At 35.4% G+C, this 22,046-nt stretch overlaps 1 protein-coding gene across 6 annotated transcripts in view; it reads right to left on the bottom strand.

Annotated features, from left to right (window-relative positions):
* The window catches only part of LOC120627240 (CUGBP Elav-like family member 1), a 207,408-nt gene that overhangs the window by 173,111 nt on the left and 12,251 nt on the right, over positions 1 to 22,046 (bottom strand). For 4 of the 6 annotated variants that reach the window (XM_039895140.1, XM_039895142.1, XM_039895141.1 and 1 more), the window contains exons 2-5: positions 13,418 to 13,456; positions 12,764 to 12,863; positions 8,062 to 8,182; positions 1,048 to 1,130 (exon numbers count right to left, since the gene is read on the bottom strand). In XM_039895140.1, the coding sequence (XP_039751074.1) occupies positions 1,048 to 1,130; positions 8,062 to 8,182; positions 12,764 to 12,863; positions 13,418 to 13,456 (343 nt within the window). Of the gene's footprint in view, positions 1 to 1,047; positions 1,131 to 8,061; positions 8,183 to 12,763; positions 12,864 to 13,417; positions 13,457 to 15,326; positions 15,493 to 22,046 lie in introns of those variants that run through there. The other 2 variants (XM_039895146.1, XM_039895144.1) reach the window with 2 other exon arrangements.

Below are 22,046 nucleotides of genomic sequence, written 5' to 3'. Positions count from 1 at the left end.
AAACCCCTAAACACAACTAAATTTATTTATTTTATTTATTTATTTATTTATTATTTATGTACCATAAATTGTGATTGTGAACATAACATACATGAAGTGTACAAAGGAAAGCTTATCTCCACATCAAAAAACAAAATGAAACGCAGTCGAAGTCGCAGGCAACAGCCAGTAATACTATAAATAAATATTTAAAATGTGATTACAGTCGATTATGGTTGATAATTAGTTATACTGTGTCGACTACAAGTCTAAGTTTGTTGTGGGCTCTTCTAAGACCGGGGCGCGTTTAGAACCCTCCTAGCTTTAGTTTTAAGCAGCTTTAGCGAATGCAGTTATCACCGTCATTTAACATTAGTGTTAACATGTTAAATGTATGAATGCTTCGTAAGTGCCTGTGATAAGGTCTACATGATGAAAAAAAATTTAAACTATTCTAATTCAACCACGCAATGCTAAAAAAATGATTATTTTACAAACGTAAAAATTGTATAAAGTGCGTATGCGCTTTAAACTGATCCTAACAAATGTTGATAGATTAAACTAGACACCAATCTCAGTTTCGTTTTGCAGTCTCATAAATTTTTAAAGCACCGAGTTAATACTTAGTTTGGTCCTACAAAGATTATCCAAAATACATAATTTTCGAAACAAATGAAAACTTTACAGGTAATCTGATTAAATTACGAAACTTTACTAGAACAATATCAAGTTATTAATCTTATTGGACAACAATAAAGATTTTGCGTTTAACTATTTACTTACCTGCAAACAAATATTTATTTACATGTTCGAAAAAAACCATTAATAGCGTAGGTAGTTACGTGACATATCAAAAGACGTAAAAACAGAAACATAAATATACAAATACTACATAAATTATACATACAAGAGGATCTTACAATACGCCACTCGAACTCAAGACACGTCTCGCGTGTTGAGTAAACTCAAATCGCGTTAAAAAATTGAAATTTCTGATACCGCATCTGTGGCGTATTATAAGTGTGTCTCCAGTTTAAGGAAGGAAAACAACATATAAAACGCACTTACCCCGCTCAACGTTTTGATATTGTGCAAAGCGTCCTGCGCTTTCAACGCCGCTTTGCGCGTGAAAAACGTCACAAAACAGCACCCTGCAACAGAAGCGCACACATACATAACGTGACACACAGACATAGCACACACTGGGGTACATACTACACTCATTAAGGCCTCGCCGACTTTACAGCAAATTTACTAAAATTAAAAAAAGTAAGCTTAATGTCGTACGTCATAGAGTAAGTTTTTATAAAAAGTGATCGAAGACGCTTTGCCTATTCGTGAACACCACGTTGACAATGCGCTGACATGATGACAGTCGTTGCCAAGCTATATAAAAAAAAAACAGGCGCGGTAGAAGTAATACTCGTTGCCGATTATTTAGAAAAAAAACTAACCCCGGCTAAATTTATTCTGGAATCTTCTTAGACTAGGGCGCCCTTTGAAACCCTTAATTAATTTAAACCTAAAGCTAGGCTTTAGGTTTAAATTAAGAAATGTAGTTTCATCCCCTTACAATGAAGGAAACATAATAATAATTATGTACGCTACATAAGTTCCTGTGATACATAAATAAAGAATTTTTAAATTTCAATTTATAGTTTGGTTAACGATTCGTTTAGCACTAGTTGACAACTCAACTCAACTCGACGAGACGACGCCGGGCCAACTTCTATTGGATAACTTGTTAACGATAAAGCGTAATTTGGACTTGAACCAGCGTTGAGGTGTTGAAATGGTATTGAGTTAATAAATCAACCATCCGGCTCTGGTGATCTGTGATCGTTATTGCGGCGTGACAAAAATATGAACACAATGGCAGCGGATGTAAAACATAAATGAATTGACTTATGAAAACTCATGCCACTTTCTACTAGTTCAAATAAGTCGATATATGGCCTTCACACATCAACAACCACATTATAAACTCGGCAACAACTCGATTCAAATTAAAGCTTAGATGCTCTGTGAAATAACGTGTGGTTTGAATTGTGACGTGTAAGCAACGAGTCAACACAAAAATATTGAATTTTTTTCTATATGTCACTTGGCTTACGGTCCACAAAAGCGTTGGTATACGACCATGCTTTGACGGCCGATTAGCGCAGTGGGCAGCGACCCTGCTTTCTGAGCCTAAGGCCGAGGGTTCGATTCCCACAACTGGAAAAATGTTTGTGTGATGAACATGAATATTTCTCAGTCTGGGTGAATATCTGTATATTATATGTATTTATGTATATTATTCATAAAAATATTCATCAGTCTTCTTAGTACCCATTACACCAGCTACGATTACTATGGCACTAGATTGCGAAGTGTGTATTGTAAAAAAAAAAAAAAAAATACTGGACTCTTGGTTTGTTTGTAATGCGCTTTGAAAATTCTGGACACTTGTCTTTTCGACTATTTATAATCTCTCGTTCGATTCAGCTCATAATCTAAGCCTGGATTAAACAAACTTACCAACACAGTTTGAGATCTATCTTTACATAATCGATTAAAACATGTAACAAATATCAAGATAAACAAAAAAGACATTTATAATAACAACCAAGGCTACGATTAAAATAAGCTATTGCTGTAAAAACAAACATTTAACACACAGTTATAGCTGTAATAGATAAAGGTGATGGTGTAATTTTTTAAGACGTATTAACTAACTATAAGAAGGTACACACTTTACTGGAATATGCTTTTCGTACCTAGAATCAGAAAACACAGATCTCGTAAGGACGTTCCAAAGCTATAATGCAAATTCGATGGATATTGGATAGAAGCAGGTGTTACTTTGCGGAAATCCATGATATATTATCAAAATTAAGCTTAATTTGCTATACTCCGCGAAAAGCAGGAGAATCTGTTAAGAGTTAACAGTTGTTCATTGTAAAGTCAACATCTCCTGAGGATGCTCCGGTTTCGGAGCGAAACGTGCGTAGAGGGTATATTGTCGAAGATCTGTTTGGTGTGGAGTATAAGGATTGAAAAAATTATAAATTACACCAGACAGATTCTCCTGCTTTTCGCGGAGTATAGCAAATTAAGCTTAAATTTGATAAATTTGATGGAGATACTTACATAGCTATTATATTTTAATTTACTCGGTGGTTATTTTTTTAGAATAGGATGCATTTAAAACCTCTTAGTTTTACTTCAAATTAACATCTCGTTATCACAATGACTCATCATTTCCATTAGGTATAATGGGATATATGTATTTACGCTTCATAAGTGCGAAGAGAATAAATAATATATGAATTTGAATGAGCGACAAAGCACAAGATCGTGTAAACTTAAATCCCTTAAGGTATACATATACTCCAGCACTCCATTTGCCATCGCGACACTCCATGACTCCAAAATAATCCTTTATCTCCCCGTGAACGTACTTAAGCATGTGTATTATGTGGCAGCGTCAAATTTTGGATTGCCAAACTCTCCAAAATCCATTCTGCACTGCTTGTGAGTTTCTTAGCCATATCCATTTGAGCTCACATAAAATGTGGGCTTGATTCACATCGAGCGATCATAAGAATTTTAACGTCCACCACCAATGAATATCACTGTGAAGTAAAGTGCCTGTGAATGTTGTAACAATTTTTCATCCGAAGCTTAGAATTGTCTTAACGTCTATCATATATCTACCTTTAGAAGTCCACTGCTAGAAATAGGTCCTTTGTCTCCAGTTCCAAAATTTACGGGTTTTGTGCCGCTAATGTCCAGCTTCCGTCTAGTCTTACTGTTCATGATCCAATAAATTTGACTGTGTTGTTAGATTGTTTTCTTCGAAACAAACCCAGTGATCCTTTTTAAAACCACTTACTAAAACTACTAGAAGGTTCGCTACCAAAAAATATCGTCAACATAAAATATACAAACGGATAAACGTATTCTTTCGATTCTTTTATCGCACAATATAGATAAGAAACAATACAGCCACTTGAATGGTACGCGGGAAAGGCATTGCGCGTAAAATTAAACAAAGGCTTCTATTCCTCCCATATTTGCATGAGAACTTACAAAAGGTGCTTTTTCATATAAACGTGTAACAAAGCAACAAAAATGTCAACATTCTGTAACGTGAGGGCTTTGTTCCCGGAACAATGATGGCCGACACGTGAAGTCGGATCCCGGGGGAATATATGATTAAACTAGGTAGCTTAGTCCTGTTTCGAGAGTAGAACTCACTTAATGCGACTTAGTGGGTTATTGCGTCAATTCAACGAATTATATTTATAATTAAACCATTTTTATAATACAAGGTAGCCTTGTGTAAACCCTAACCCCGGTATAGCTGTAACGAATTTGATTCATCGGTATTTGAAATACCTATTGCCGTCGTGCTGAGCCCCGTAGTGTGCGATAGGGACAGCTGCAGCTCAGACGATTTCACCAATTAACGTTACGTTACGTTTACATTACGTTTCGCATTCCCTTGTTTTCTGAACCAAAATTGACCCAATTTGATTATTTTAAGCAGGAACATTTTAAGAATGATTTCGAATAGGTTTCGGTTTCTTTCTTCATATTATCTCTTTTTCTTACTTGTCTTTGACTCCTCTAAACATAGCGGAAAAAAGGTGATATACTGGTAGTTTTAGTCGGTCAGATTTTCAAAAGTATTTAGTTTTTCAAGAAAAAAAACTAACTGAATGATTTATACACTAGACTTTAACGAACGATTTAATTGTTCTTGAGGTATTTTCTAGTCCAGAAATAAGTTAAAATGTTTATGTCGAGTATCCCGTCTAAACTTAATCGGTTTCTACGTGGCATCGTATCGGAATACTTAATAACTTAGCAGCACCTCTTCTTCGGTAGAGTGGTAACTAGCGAAGGCCACTAGACCAGATCAGAAAAAAATCTAAGAAATCAGAAATTATAAATTCCCTAATTGCTCCTGTCAAGGAACACGGCACTCCTTCTTATATGACCGTAGGTACCTCAGCGCCAGAGAGGTCGACAGGAGGATTATAAATAATAATCCCTAACGTTTTAACACTTATCTCTTGGCCAACAACCTAGCATTTAGAACGTTCGCCTACGGACCCGATTTGGGTTCCAAATACCATCGTGCTGGGTTCTTCTTTTAAAAACACGTCTATTTTCACCATTGAATTCTACCAATCCACATTGGCGCAGCGAGGTGGGTCTGTGGTCTATTTTATATCAAATATCAGTATTCAAATCAAAGTATCATATATTTAATAAGATAGAACTTTAAACATTGTACCAGCAATGTTCATATTTTTAAGATAATTTTTTTTTACGTTTTTTCTAATTTTATAAAGATATTAAATGCAAAGTAAAATGCTTTCGTTGTCGAGTCAAATAAATGTAACTTCATTACATGAATTTATCATGGCTTGATGTCACGATCCGAGAAAAAAAGCTACTCGTAATCTTATGTTCAATAAGGATAAAGAAATATTTAAGACTTAAATGGGAATTTTCACTAAGTCGGTGAATTAACATTCTCCCCATGTTAGGTACATAATATATTACGAGTCAAATTGACTTTGACAAAGAATAATTTGCCTTTGCCTTTGCTTGAAGTCGAATAATAAATTTTTCTGATTAGTTTATTATTTTGAATATTGTCATCATCATAATATCAACCGATGGACATCTACTACTTGATATAGGCATTTTGGAGGCAGTTCAAAATTTTAAGGTCTTTTGAGGTTTAACAAAGTTACGTTTACCGTTTTTGGGTCGCCAATACAGCACATTGGATCCCAAAGGTCCCAAACGGCTCTCTGGATTATTTTCTTGTACCTACTAACAAAACTACGAGGCGGTGATAGTTCTGTAGTTAGGAATTCGACTTCACTTTCGAGGGGTTGAGTCCGAATCCCAGCACACGTTATGTGCGTTTTAGGCAATTCAAATATCACTTGCTTCATCGGTGATGGAAAACATCTTGAGGAAACCTGCATGCCTGAGTTCTCCATAATGTTCTCAAAGGTGTGTGGAGTCCACCAATCCGCACTGGGTCAGCGTGGTGGACTACAGCCTTACACCTTCTCATTGTGGGAGGAGATCCGTGCCCTGAAGTGGGCCGGCAATGGGTTAATATGTTGAACAAAACTAAGCTACTAAGGCTGGTACTAAGGATTTAGTTACAGTAAACCTCAGCATATAAAGTCATCACAAACACTATAACATCAAACAGCATTTCCCGTCACCAAAATTTGTATCAGCATTTAATTGAGAACTTCACAAACATTTCACTGTTGATATACGCAACTGTATTTCGCTATTTCCACTTCAAAGGCAGTATCTAAACCGTACACCCGTACACGTGTTTTTGTTAGGATATACATTGCGTTAACTAATTTCCCGCTTTGTGTACCCGCGCGATGTAAATAATGCTGTAATACAAATTTGCTTTAGAACGTCACGATTCACAAACATTACCTTAATTTGTTGGAATTAGTAGTATGATTTTTTTTAAATTTATTTCTTTGCGTCATTGTTTGTTTACCAATTTTCTAAAGAACCATCACAGTGAGAGTTAGACTTTTTCCATCCTTAGTAAAAATACAACATGTAACACAATTACGCCGTAGTTTTTTTTTTTTTTTTCTTTCTTTTACGACAATAAAACATCGCCATCTAGCCCCAAAGTAAGCGTAGCTTGTGATATGGGTACTAAGATGCCTGATGAATATTTTTTTATAATTTATATACTTAGAAAATACATATAAACACCCAGACACTGAAAAACATTCATGCTCATCACACAAACATTTTCCAGTAGTGGGAATCGAACCCACGGCCTTGAGCTCAGAAAGTAGGGTCGCTGCAAACTGCGCCAATCGACCGTCGATATTGAAGGGTGCGTTAGTATATTTCATAAGGAATCAGCATGTAGAAATATTAAATAAAAATAAGCATATTTATTTTTCCATATAAACGAATTCAAAACATTCTAAGCCTTTCCTTATGACAACCCTATTGAAGATAAAACACCGACACGAGCATAGTACTTACTACGCGACACGTACCTAATAAAGTGACAGTAGTCACATGATTTTAATTTTGAATGTGACGTTAGTGCTGTATATGATTTCGTTCAGTAAAAACTATGGCAGAGGTATACTCAAAAACTATTAGCGTTTCGGTTTCACAGATACGGTACAGTACCGTCCCTGTAAAGTATTATTTCAGTTTTAATTTACACGTTGTATGCATGCATGCATTACTGCAGCGGCCAGTAAAAGCGGCGTTGATGGACGAACGTGTAAATGTAGGCCGGGTGAGCCGAGACACTAGATTTATTTTTTATTTATTAATTTATTTATATGTATCAAAACAAGGTTTACTATGACGCACAAATATTTGAATAGATTTAGTTAAAAAGTCATAATTTGACCCTGGTGTGGGTGAGTATCTGACTCCTAACTAGTTATAACTGTATTTAGTATATCACATATTCTACCGCGGACTAGTGGCATGTACAGGATTCATATTTTAAATACTGTAATGTAATGTACTTATAAAGTGCACTGTTAAAACACAACACTTATTTCTTAGAACTTAATATCAAAACATGATTAAATAGTAGGTCTATAAACTTAATAAACACAAAACTTAACAAACTAGTATTAAAAATGATGGTAGAAGCATCGCAAAGGTTTCCTACAAGGGTTACGATTATTACCATCGGGCCCTTATCTAAATCGTAGGCCTTAGTTATATTCTGACAAGGGCCTCAAACAACATCGAAGAAGTAGAAAATTCAATCGCAAGTAAGCAATGCCTTGAAGCCCGTTCTAAACAATTAGCAATGTCTACTGTAAGCGGCACAATTAACAAGATTTTTATTGTTCTCGGTGTACCGTTATGTTTTTATTTTTGCTTTAAAATATACGGGCAAGAGCAATGAAAGAAGGTGTGCGTACCTACTGCAGAGCCGGCAAACACCACCAGTTCCTTGTTCGCCTATTTCACAAAATGTCAACGCTCACACTGCTGTATAGAAAATAGGAAACAAATGGTAGGTAGCATATAATATGAACTAACCTTTACTAGCGCCGGTGACCTTATCCCGCAGCACGTTGATCTGATGCACCCTGCCGAACTCTTCGAACATCAGCCTCAGGTCGTTCTCGTCCATACTTCTAGGCACTTGACCAACAAACATCTGGAACATGAAAAAAAAAAATTACAGATAAGTATTTTCATGAAGTTAAAGTGGAAAAAGACCTATCAAGGGACAAGGTATTTTTTTTATTTTCCCCTTGCCTGCAATATCACCTGCTGGTAAGCTGATTATGTCTAAGATGGTATCGTGCTAATCTGCTAGGGGTACGGCAGTTATATTAAACCTATTACACTGGTCTGCAATGAAATCCTCCGTTAAAAAATTTTGACATAAAAATGACGAATCAAATATTCTGAATATATCCCCGTTGGCCGATTTTTTCCAACACGTCTAGGTTTTTCTATGATTTTTTTTTCAAATTTCATAAATTTGGGTTTTTTGTAATTTTTTTGCGCGTCAATGTTACAAATAGTGTATATACAAACAGTGTATGTACAAAATAAGTTGTAAGAGAAAGAAGGGAAGTGCCGAAGGAGATTTTTATGGTAGTAGGTACAGCTTCCACAGCTACAGTAGTAGCGGGAGCTTCTTTCTGTTTGTAAAGCTTAAGGATGCATTATGTCAAGATTCATTTTTTGGACTCTCATTCATGAAAACTTGGGAGCCGTATCAGATGAGCGTGGTGAAAGGTTTCATCAGATATAATGCAGATTGAAAAACGCTACAGCGGGAAATGGTCAGCAGCAATGCTTGCTGATTTATGTTGGTCAATGGAACCTTGTAGTGGAAAAAAAAAACCGATTTTTATGACAAGTTCTATACTAGAAGTAAAATAAAATATAGTGGGGACGGTGTAAGCAACTCGGAATATAGTGGGAAACCTTAAAACAGTAATTTTGCAGCTAGCACGATCTACTAGTTTTACAATAGTAGAGAGTTCGTACACGAGACATTTAATTCACGCAAAATAACTGAACAATAATTTAAGTTCTCAACAAAATTAAAACAACAAATCCTGCACAAATCGTCGTAAATTTACCGATTCGCAAATTAAGTGATTATATATTGATGTAATTAAAAACACTTCGGCCGATCGCGGAACTGTTCCGTGTACCTAATGGATTTACGTAAACTGTCTACAATACCAGAATATGTAGGTACTTAATCTGTATATCATACCATGTTCTGCTCTTTATTATCTACATACTCGTACGGTTGAATGATCTATAAGCTCTTGAGTTGGAAAAACAAATTGTAAATTTACGTATTATATTATTTATTTTCCTAAATATAACTTAATTTTTTTAATTAAGGTTAATAAAAAAAAATCATACCAAATTTTAGCAAAATCGTTCGGCCGATCTAGTGTTGGTGATTATAAAACCGTATTGCAAAAAATCTTACCCAATATAAATATTATATATAATAATAATATATAAATATTATATATAAATATATAAATAATATTTCATAATAAAAATACCTTATTGCAAAAATCTAACCCAAGTGCATATTAAGACTTTAAAGTTTAATAAAAATGCTAAAATAATACAGAGGGCACTTGGGAACGAAAAGCAGTACCTGCATGATTTGCATATACCTAGCAAAGTTTTCCTTTTAAGTTATACTACAACTATTACATTAAGTTTTATAATAAAAACATTATATCACTATGCATTTATATATTCTATATATTCCGTACTAAAAGTATTTATACAACGTGTAAATGAAAACCGAAATAATACTTCACAGACTTTAGAGGTACATTATGTACTGTCTGTGAGACTTCTCTGTGAAACCGATAAACTAATATTTTTTGAGTAAACCACTGCGATAGTTTTTACTGAAAGAAATCAGATACAGCAATAACAACACATGCAAAATTGACTCCTGACACTTTAAGAGGTACGCGTCGCGTAGTGTAGGTACTACGCGCGTGTCGGTATTTAATCTTCAATAGGGTTGTCAAAGTAAACACTAAGAATGTTAAGGTTTCGTTTGTATAGAAAAATAAAAATTCTTCTTTTGATTAAATATAATTTATAGGGCGATTCCTAATGAAATATAGTTATGCATTCTTCAACATTATTTCGTAATTCGGTTACACGTCGTATTATTTGCCGAGTAGTTTAACATAGGTTACAGGTTGTAGGTACATTTCCTCAAATGAATAAGGTGGATGATGGTGAAGTGTCTTTAACACAATATCAGACAGCTGCAAGTTAGAAGGAATGGGATTTTGATCCTCTAATCTATCATAGAGGAGGCCTGTACCCAACCGTAGCACATTAACAAGGGTTCTGATAATAACCATACTCCTTGTCGGTCTTTATACAACATATTACACTGTTCACTTGGCAGTACAGCGCAAAATCTCCCTACAACACCTAACTACCTTTTCAGCTAACCATATTTCCTATCCAGTTGACTTTACAAGAAGTGGTGATAGCTCAGTGATTAATACTTCGGCTTCACTTTCGGGGGGCCGAGTTCGAACCCCAGCACGCACCTCCAACTTTTCTAAGTTACGTGCGTTTTGAAGTAATTAAAACATCCATTGCTTCAACGGTAAAGGAAAAAATCGTAAGGAAACCTGCATGCCTGAGAGTTCTGCATAATGTTCTCAAAGGCGTGTGTACTCCAACTCCGTGTGGTGGTTTGTAGCGATCCTGCTTTCTGAGTCCAAGGCCGTGGGTTCGATTATCACAACTGGAAAATGTTTGTGTGATGAACATGAAAGTTTTTCAGTGTCTGGGTGTTTATGTATATGTTATAAGTATTTATGCATATTATTCATAAGAAATATTCATCACTCATCTTAGTACCTATAACACAAGCTGCTCTTACTTTGGGGCTAGATAGCGAGGTGTGTAATTATGTATTTATTTATTATTATTAATTTGTTACATAGAAAATACATAATATGAAATGACGCATTGCCCTCTTTAAAAACTGTCAGAGTACTTGCTGAATAGTAGAGTATACATAGACTAATTGGTTACCAAATACGGAACATTGTTATTAAAAACGAAACAACTTCACGAATTCAGTGCGCACTCTCGCAATATCTGATACACGGAGCATAAAATTGGGATATTTTCGGTAAATGTGGAATCGCGTTCCGGTAAGCGATAAGTCGTTATCGTGTGAAAGTGGGTCGCGTTATATTCAGCAGCATGTGCGATAACATCTTCAGCACCTGATGTACTGATCATCTGATGACACTTAGTGAAATTAAACCTGTATATTTCCGTGTTCCGTATATCAAATGATTCAAGTGCAAGCATCAATACTTTGTTTTTTTTTTATTCATATTAATTTCTTATTTTCCGTCTACGTCATACGCTTTCGCATGATTCTCGCTAACGTAAAACGCGGCGCGGCGCGCACATCCTTGTTAATTCGGGACTTTAACACTTTTCTATCATCCACTATCTTCGACTATCGCTGCCCGAATCTATACTTGAAACCGCTGATTAGACCTATAGAACCTGGAGCAGGGTACCCCGGATAGGAGAATCCTGAATCGACCGGTAAGTGGCATACGTGCATTCTTACTCTCAGTGTTAGAACTTTAATCCGTTACAAATATTCCTTACAATCTGTGTAAATCATTATTGCTTTTTTGTGTTTTAATTTTGCGAATATCTCTTGATATAGGTCAATCAAACTCAAATGGGTTGGTAAAGGACCATCAATAGCATATAACAGTTCACTGATGGACTAACGGCCTCTCCAAACGAGAGGATATGCCCATAAGCCAGCGGCGGACTACCAAGTTAGGAAATGTATCACTGCGCCCGCGCCCTAACCTAGCTAGTTAAAATAGATAAGTACTTGACAGCTAGCTAGCGTGTGCACCTATCTGGTGCACAATATAAAACATCCTTATTATGAAACTAATAAATAGTATTTTTCAACAAAAAGTTCAGAAAATCAAAACTCCCCCAACAATGTTTTTGACAGATGGTTGGCGCAGTGGACAGCGAACCCGCTTTCTGCTTCCAATGCCGTGGGTTCGATTCCCACAACTGGAAAAATGTTTGTGTGATAAACATGAATGCTTTTCAGTGTCTGGGTATTTATCTGTATAAGTATTTATGTGTATTATATTCACTAAAATATTCATCAGCTATCTCAGTACCCTTACGCTACGCAGCTACGTATAATTCGGGGCTAGATGGCGATGTGTGTATTGTTGTAGTATATTTATTCATTTATTTATAATGTTATCTTCATACAATTTATCAAAGTGTGGGACAAGCCGCGACACCGCTGCACAAAAACTATCAAAATATCATATTTCTTTTAATACAGGATGAGCACCTCGCTGGGCACACCTGTACTTTCTACGGCGTCCAACACGGCTAGCATGGGCAGGTGAAAATTATATCCTCGGGGAAAGGATAAAAAGTTTAAGATTAAGAACACTGGCGCACTAGTGGTTTTAATATCAAAATAATATATATATGTAATAATAAACCGGGGTAATCTTCCCCTATTCCCGTACTTTAGCAGGTGTACACCATAATTATATACTATATAATAAGGGGACACAATCGGGGGATATAATTTATATCTCCTGCCTGTGCTAGCTCTGCAAGTTGGAAAGCCCTGGACTAGGGGATAAAAAAAATTGTGTGATAAAATGGTAGTGAAGTACAGTTTAATATGAATTACCTTTATATAATCAGGGTCCGGCATTTCAGGCTGTTCGTCATTGTTGTTGTTGTTGATACTGGTGCTGTTGTTGTTGTTTATGCTCATCGTCATCATCCCACTGGAACAATAACAAAATAACATTTTAGCTACCTATTTTAACCAGTGATTTAGTGCACTCATGTTACCCTGATCCTTAATCAGCATTATTTTTTGTGATACTTTGTGATAGCTTTGTAAATAAGCTAAGATTTTAATTTTTTTTTGACTTTTTAAAAATAAATTCTCATCTTTAAGGATCTCGTGGCCTTCAGTGCTACGAGTTGGTGTCTACAGTAACATAGTTCTGTTTTTTCGACTACAGTGACATCTGGTAGGGATCTTTGTAGTTCAATCTCATTCTAAAGGCTCATATTTGTAGAAGCGTTTTTGACATTAGGTCATTTGCTGCTGCTTGAATTATTGTACTCAATTAACAGGTTGTATACTCTATAACTTCACATGAAATATTATCGTAACTCAGTGACAAAAAAATTGTTAAACTTTGAAACGTTATCAAGCCTGTCTATGTTATTTTTGTTAAATTTTTCACATTATATTAATATGTGTTAGTATTAGGTTTTTCTTGTTATTATAACTCAGACCACAATTATTGCCTAGTTGATGTTTTCTTACCATGGGGATTCGGGTTTGTGTCCCAGGAAGGCACCGCGTCTATAAAAATATGGAATTTATCGTTAAGTATAATTAAAAATGCGTAACGTGACGTAACAGAGTTAGATTTATCTTCTTTTTTTTGCTTTTCAAGCAATCAAACATCGTTTGCCTTAACGTTGAGGGAAAAATTCATGAAGCAACGTGTCTGATGTTTTTAAAAATGTTCTCATAGGTGTGTGAAGTTTACCAATCCGTTCTCAGCAGCGTGATGCTTAAACCCTTTTTACTACGAGAGGAGACCCGTGCCCAGTTGTGGGCTAATAAAGTTCTGTTGATATCGACAATAAATAATAAATAAATAAATATACTACGACAATACACACATCGCCACCTAGTTCCAAAGTAAGCATAGCTTGTGTTATGGGTACTAACTCATGAATATTTTTATGAATAATATACATAAATACTTAGAATATACATATAAACACCCACACACTGAAAAACATTCATGCTCATCACTCAAACATTTTCCAGTAGTGGGAATCGAACCCACGGCCTGGGACTCTGAAAGCAGGGTCGCTGCAATCTGCGCCAATGGTGTCTTAACTGCCATGTTGCAATTGTATCGATTTTTTCTGATAAGGTACTAGGTTAGAATCCCGGATCGAGCCAAAAATGTTAAGGTATTTCGTTTTTTTCTGTCCAGGAATTCTCTGTAGTACTAGAGACCCAAAATGATAAAAATGGCTTTTTCGTACCACGTGCCTCATTATTATGACTGTCCCAGTTAATATAACCAACCCGAACTGATCAGCGTAATGGAATTAAGCTCACAATTCCGTTTCCCATGCGAGCGGATGTCGTAATTCTGCAGAGGTTTTTAACTCCAATACGTAATTATAATAGAGCTATAAGACCCACGAGGTTGTTCCAATTTAGATTGGTGGGTTTCGGCACGGAGGAAAGGTTATTACCATTATTATCGTAGCTAAGGTAAATATGGTAGCGGTTATAGCCCAGCAGGTAGGAATTCGACTTCACTTTAGGAAGGCCAGGTTCGAATCCTAACACGCATCTCTTACTTTTCTGTGTTAAAGTTATGTGCGGTTTAAGCAATTAAAGTATCACTAGCCTCAATCGTGAAAGAAAACATCGTGAAGAAACCTGCATACCTGAGAGTTCTCAAAGATGTGTGGAGTCCACCAATCCGCATTGTGCCAGCGTGGTGGACTACGGTCTTAAACCCATTTATTTTTGAGGGAGGAGACCCGTGCCCTGGAGTGAGTCGATAATCACTTGGTATGATGAAGTTAAATATAGTAATTTTCCTATTATTAAGGCTCATTCTGATTTCGATTAAATTTAGAAAATGTATTACCTATATATAAAAATAAATTTCTGTTCGCTAGTTACACTATAACTCGCGAGAAGGTGAACCGATTTGGCTAAATCAAGTCTTGAAAATATTCGTGGAAGTCTGTCTGTAAGGTTTAAATCGTGATAAAAAAACGAATTCTTCTGTACGTGTGTTCGTCACATAACTCCTCATAAACAGCTGGTCCATTCTTGATGAAATTTCGTATAAATATTTCAATGTTATCCTGGTTGGTACGAAAACCCAATTTGACCCGGTAGGTGGCGCTGCTTTACTGGGCAGGACGACGTGTGCCGGGTCCACTAGTAACTTAAAATAAAGAGAAGAGAATCTAGGATACATTGTAGCATCGGAAAAATGAATTATCCTCGCGGGATTCAAAAACAGAACGTGTACAACGCAGAAGAATAAGCAACACACAGCTAGTATCTATTTAATACATAATGTACATTGTAATCGGTATGTAACGGTAATTTAAAACCTGGTAATAGTAATAATAAAAACATAATTGTGTTTAAAAGTAAGTAGTTAGTAATATTTATATACGAGTACCTTATTATTGTTCTAGAATACCGGTCGGCCCACACTCCATAGTCGGCGAAGTTCGCCATATTATCGTTATCACTGATAAGAGCGTGCATAGCTCGATTACACTCGTTATCTGTTATCAAACTGAATCTACTAGGACGGCAAAACAACTAAACTGAGACGCGACGCGTGGTTTCTATGGAAAACAAATTGTTTTGGCAGATAAACCTTTGTAATGATGTTTTATGACTTTTTTTCACAACTACCTTCATCTGAGTCTATTATTTTCATAAACTACGTTTCACGGACTGTAATATAGGTACGTAAAACTGACGGAGAAAAACGGAACTATATTATAACTTACTCTGGCAAATGTATTGCCATGCAAACGTGGCACCCGGGTAACAGGTTTTCTATTTCACTGGCCAGGCTTTATTTAATAGAATTTAGGTTATTTGCCTGTTTCTTATTCCACTATAAGTTAGCTATTTTATCTATTTTTATCATTTGGCGGTAAGTGAGCATACAGTCTAAGATGGTTAACGGTTGTCCGTCAAGAGTAAATCAGTTGTGTTAAATTCCTAATCGATTTTTTGAGGACTCATCATCAAATTCAGTATAAGCAAATTTTTATACATATTTTTTTAGTTTGTTTTTATCTACACTGGAATGAAATATCACTAAAAATTTGAGATAGAAAAAAAAACCATATTAAAATATTCGAAACATGTAAATTTTTAAATTTTTTCTATCAAATTCTTCTTACTAAATCATGTAAAGTGGATAACCGGCAAGACAGAAATATGGTATAATATAACTTTGTTTGCTGCGGAGAACTACAAAGGTTATTTATATTTTATATTCTTTTATCATTCTTTAGCACTCAGCACCTATGTATTTAATTTTATATGACGAACTTCCACAAAGTAACATGATAAAGACAAAGAGCCCGAGGTATCTTTGCGCTGTCTGAGTATCTCAATAAGGACTTTTTTTGTTTCTGAAGGTTTGTAGCCGAAAACCAATTGAAGGGTTGTAACAGCGTCACCGCGAGATGGGGGCAAGCGCAAAAGCTCGCCATGAATTGAGCCCCAGGTGTCAACGACATGGGGAAGTCAAAAATGTATCGCTTATAACTAAAGATTTTAAACTAAGATTTACATTTCTTAAATATAGTTCAACGGGTACATACCACGTTAATATTATGGGATTTGTCAATATTTCTACCCAGTTGCATGGATCGTGGTCCCGTGGAACTATATTTGAGAAAAGTATCGCTAATAGACCCGTATTTGTATGAAAATATTAACTCATGAATATTCGCTGTGAATTATAACTAAGTAATGTTATAAATGCAAAAGTGTTTTTGTTTGCTTGTTCATTTGTCCTTCCTTTACGTCCTAAGGAAGCGTTCGATCAACTTGATTTTCGGCATATAGTTAGTTGAAAGGACTAAGAATAAAATTCTACAATAGATATACGGCTAATTTTATCACAAACAATTCCCACGGTATTTATAAAAATCCTTAACGCACGGACGAAGAACTCAAATATACATTTAATTATTACTATATTTCTAGTAATAATTAAATGTATATTTGAGTTCTTCGTCGTTAATTAGAAAATTATATAAGAATTACTAACACATTTTGTAAAAATGTTAATCAATTTAACAAAATATCTGGCAGACAAAGTTTTAGTTATCAAAACCTCTCTTCACAAAATTATTTTAACAAGCGCCCGTTTCTATCCAACTAGGTGCTAATATAAAAAGTAGGTACCTATGTTTGGTTAAAACTGCTGTAGTATCGATCGAAAGATAAAATGAAATGAATGAATCGAATCATGAAACGTCAAAGCAAAATGAACCTAATGCAACAATATTTAGAGTTACGCTTTACGTTTGCTGCTGGCTTTTAAGTGTTGGCGAAATTTAACTTTTAGGCACGTTTGATAAATTCCATTTTACTTTGACGTTACAGAGATTCGAAAGTCGAAACCAACCTTCGATTAAAGGCGTACAAATTTATTTCAAAGCGAACTGGTGTGTTTAAACAATCCATAACGAAAGGTGATTCATTTTTACATGACAACAGAAGGGTTATGTTTTTCAGCTGCGTGTTGTTGTTAAGTTTATATAACTAGCCTATGGTTGCAGCTGAGCATTTTTTTTTTTTGGTTATTTTAACATCCCTCTTATCTCATATATCAACCCTTTACTAGTCATTATTTGTATTTGGGTATGGTGGGTTTGGATACTTTGAAACAAAGGCGTAGGAGGTCCCGTCTCTCACACTTCTTCTTACTCCTTAACAATAAGGTTGACAATCTAGATTCACTTAGCAAATGCTCGTTAGCTGTGCGATTGCCTGGTAAAACGGTACGAACTTGCAGGGGAAGATTACCACTATTTTCACTCGATTAGTTACGCACGCACTATGCTCGAAATGCTCCAACATTTCGCGCGCTCTCGTTTCTTAATAATACGATTGCTCAGCACCAAAAAATTTACATCCCTATCCCTACTAATATTATAAATGTGAATGTAAGTTTGTTTGTTACACTTTCACGCAAAAACTACTCAACCGAACCTCATGAAACTTTGTACACATATTCTTTGAAGTGTGAGAAGTAATATAGAATACTTTTTATCCCGACATTAAACTCGGTTTCTTTGGGAGAGAGGATGAAAATGTTTGACGATTTTACATCATAACTCCGACAAACTATAACCGATTTAAATCATTATTTTTGCCCAAACTTTGTGTAGATCTGATGAATGTGGTTAGAGATAGAGGACAGAACTTCTCAGCGGACAGCAGCAAACCCCTCATTTAAGGCTTAGCGATACCGAATAGGTACTTTAACTTTGTTTAGAACTACAACTAAATTGAATGCTACATCAAAAAAACAATATCAAACGCAGACGAAGTTGCGGGCAACAGCTAGTATTTAATATAAGTTTAGCCAAGTTCCTAAATTATATTCAGACAAATTAACTAATACTTCTGTAATGTACATCTGTAACTGACTTAGTATACGTTTTGGCTAGCTGTAAGTATACTAAGGATATAAATAAATAAATTACCGACATACTACAGGTCTCCTCTTAATATGAGAAAGGTTTAGCCAATCAATCAATCAGTCAATCAAAAATACTTTATTGCACACAAGAACAAAACAGAAATAAATAAAAGAGAACAAAGGTATAAGTCATTTAAATTTGTGTAACAAAGGCGGCCTTATCACTTGTAGTGATTTCTTCCAGGCAACCATAGTGCACCACGGTGGTCAAGTGCGGCTTGGCAGACTTCTTACGCCTCTGAGAATGTTATTAAAACATGCAGGTTTTTTCATGATGGAAATTAAGCTCAGTTTTCTATACTCCGCAAACAGCAGGGGAATCTGTATTGTGTAATTTATAATTACTTCAATCCGTATACTCCACTTCCACACCAAACAGATCCTCGGCAATGTACCCTCTACGCACCATACACCATAAAGATTATCCTGCTGTTCGTGAAATAAAGCAAATTAAGCTAGAAAATTAAATAATATATTATGGATTTCCGCAAAGTATGCACATGTTTTTTTTTTTATCTTCATTATAAGAGATGGTACGCTGGGCGAATATGGCTTTCTGTAATGTAACATTAGGTACAACTACAAACAGTAAGCAGTAGCTAGGACCTACAACGAGAGAGGAATTATTATTGTCTCTTCTGGATACCAATATTGCTGCACCGTTATAGCAAGTAATGTGACCAACTCCCTGGCGCATATATTAATTATCTCATATCATTTAATTAAAATTTAAAGTTAGCTCAATTCATAACCAAGCTTTTTTATAGTTTAAGTAATCCTTAATATTATAATAGGATTTTTCTATAAGGATTTTCCTGAACGTAGAAATCATTGAGAGACATCTCGAAGATTTTATACGGTAATTTGTTATAAAATAATATACAATTTATCTTGAATGAATAACCAATGTTAATGTAGTCTAGTATACCGCATAACGAGTTTATTTTACTCCAGAAAAGTTCATTTACATTATGAATTCTGTTATATTTTTATGACATAAATGAAATTGTTGTAATTGTTTTGCCTTTGTTTATCTGCGATCAGTCATAAAAAAACTATAAGCAGATGTGTTAAAACAGGTTTTGTAAAACCACAAAATGGCTTTTTTTTTATGACAACGCTCTTATGTTATGCGTATCGAATGGGCTTGGCAGGGCTTGACTAGTAAAATAATGTACACCACACTGGAAGTCAGGGGCCTTTTATTTTTTTAACTATAGCATTTAATTTATTTTTTCGTTTGAACGGGCTCATCTCTGGATCTACTACTACCAGTCGGGTATGAAAGAAGATGCTTCCTAATTATTGCGAAAGGCTATAGGCTATATTAATTTCACGCTACAATCCTATGGAGGGTGGAGTGACGCCGTGAGTCAGGGTATATTGGGTATATAAATAAGCAACAATTTGCTGTGTTCACTGAAAAAGTAAAATATATTTTCATCTAAACGAATTTATCTAAACTTAAAGGATTAATGGAGTTCTCATTTTAAAATAAAATCTAATTAGTCTGTCGAGTGCGAGTAAAAAAACCAACATTGCGCATTAATGAACACGCAAACTGGATCGCAATCAAAAAAATACGTAGGTACAAAAATTTGTGACTAAAAATAAAATGGCGCCATACCTACTATTATTAATTTAATTTCACGTTATAATAATTATGCGGAATTTGATTGGGATATTTTTTGTATTTTCATCTTTTATCTACAGCTGTGAAAACAGCGCCATGACTGACATATCTAATAATTGGTGCGTCTGTTTCTAGTCAAGTCAAGTCAAGTCAAATATTTCTTTATTCAAATAGGCACATAGATGGCACTTTTGATGCGTTCTTATATACAAAATGTGTACATAGCAGTGAGTAGTGATGGCGATAACTACAATCGTAAACTTAAAACTAAAGCTACGAGGGTTCCAATTGCGCCCTGGTCTAAGAAGAAGCCCACAACAAACTTAGCCGGGTGAAAAAAGAAAAGGTCTAAAACATCGGAGTCCTTTAAAGCCGGTTTCCTATCACTATTTATTAAAATTATTTATTACATTGATCATTAAACGTTCATAAATATCAACCTAGGCAAAAGGCACTGCTAGGCAAAAGTCTCCTCTCTCATGGAAAAGAAAGATTTCAAGACGCCTATCCAACACTTATGAAAATTAAGCTCAATTTGCTATGCTCCGCGAACAGCAGCAGAATCTGTATGGTGTAATTTACTTCAATCCGTATACTCCACACCAAACAGATCCTCGGCAATGTACCCTCTACGCACGTTTCGCTCCGAAACCGGAGCATCCTCAGGAGATGTTGACTTTAGAATGAATAATTGTTAAGTCAAGTGGTTGGCGGGCTTCACAGACTAAGTAACCTTTCAATTGGCCAAGTTAAAATTACTTACAATTAGTGAAGGAGAATATTGTAATAGAATAACAAGATAAATATTTAAGATAAGATATACGTACTAGTAAATTACGATTGCAAAAAAAAATTTACCGCAATTTAAAAGGCAGGCGTTTTTTATGAGTTCTTGAAGAAAAATTTATAATAGTCCTGAATTAAAATGAACGACCGGCAACGTTACTAAGCTTTTTATATAAAGAGAAAATAAATTTAAAGTGTGATCATTGTAACTAATCCACGATTTTGTCCACATTTTTTAGCTTTCCGTCGCGGTTTAAACTAATGATAGTTTAAAAATGATAAAAGTATGCTCTGTTATGCTATGAACGTAAGTACGCTGTCCCTGTAAAAAAAATCACCAAGATCGGTTTAGTAATGGTGCCGTGAACAAGTAACTAAGGCTATTTACATATCTTCGGCAATGTACCCTCTACGCAGAGATGTTGACTCTGCAATGAATAATTGTTAAGAAAACATCTCCTGAGGATGCTCCGGTTTTAAAATGCCGAAGATCAAGTTGGTGTGGAGTAGGTATGGGGATTGGATAAATTATAAATTACACCATACAGATCCCCTTGCTTGCTTTTCGCGGAGTATAGCAAATTAAGCTAGTTTTCATAACATATCATGGAATTCCACAAAGTTACGTCTGCATTTTTAGTTCTTCATCAACTTTAAACACTAGTAATGAAATAGGTGAAAATTAAACTATCATAATATTATCATTATCGACTCATTACCCACTGCAGGGCGGGCATAGGTTTCCTGTCGGAATGAAAAGGGTTTCGGTCGTAGTCTACCTTGCAGTCAGGCCAAGAGCGAATTGGTGGATTTCGTCAAACGTTATGGAGAACTCTCACCGCTAAAGCAAGTTAATATTGTTAATGCATAAATTAGAAACGCTCCTAGCTCCGAAAAGTTAGATACAAACTCGATCCTCACGAAAGAGAGGCCGAAGCTTTAACCACTAAGCTATCACCCTGCTTTCTGAGTCCATAGCTGTGGGTTCGATTCCCACAACTGGAACATGTTTGTGTGATGAACATGAATGTTTTTTAGTGTCTGAGTGTTTTTCTGTATATTTATAAGTAATTATGTATATTATTAATAAAAATATTTATCAGTCATCTTAGTAACCATAACACAAGCTACGCTTACTTTGGGGCTAGATGGCGATTTGCGTATTGTCGTAGTATATTTATTTATTTTTATTTATCACCGCTAAGATTTACATTTAAAAGTAATAAAATGTATACCAGTTT

This window comes from Pararge aegeria, chromosome 11, assembly GCF_905163445.1.
Source record: "Pararge aegeria chromosome 11, ilParAegt1.1, whole genome shotgun sequence".
Taxonomy (NCBI): Eukaryota; Metazoa; Arthropoda; class Insecta; order Lepidoptera; family Nymphalidae; genus Pararge; species Pararge aegeria.
Note: the sequence above shows the minus strand (reverse complement) of the source record. Positions and strands in the feature narration are given on the sequence as shown.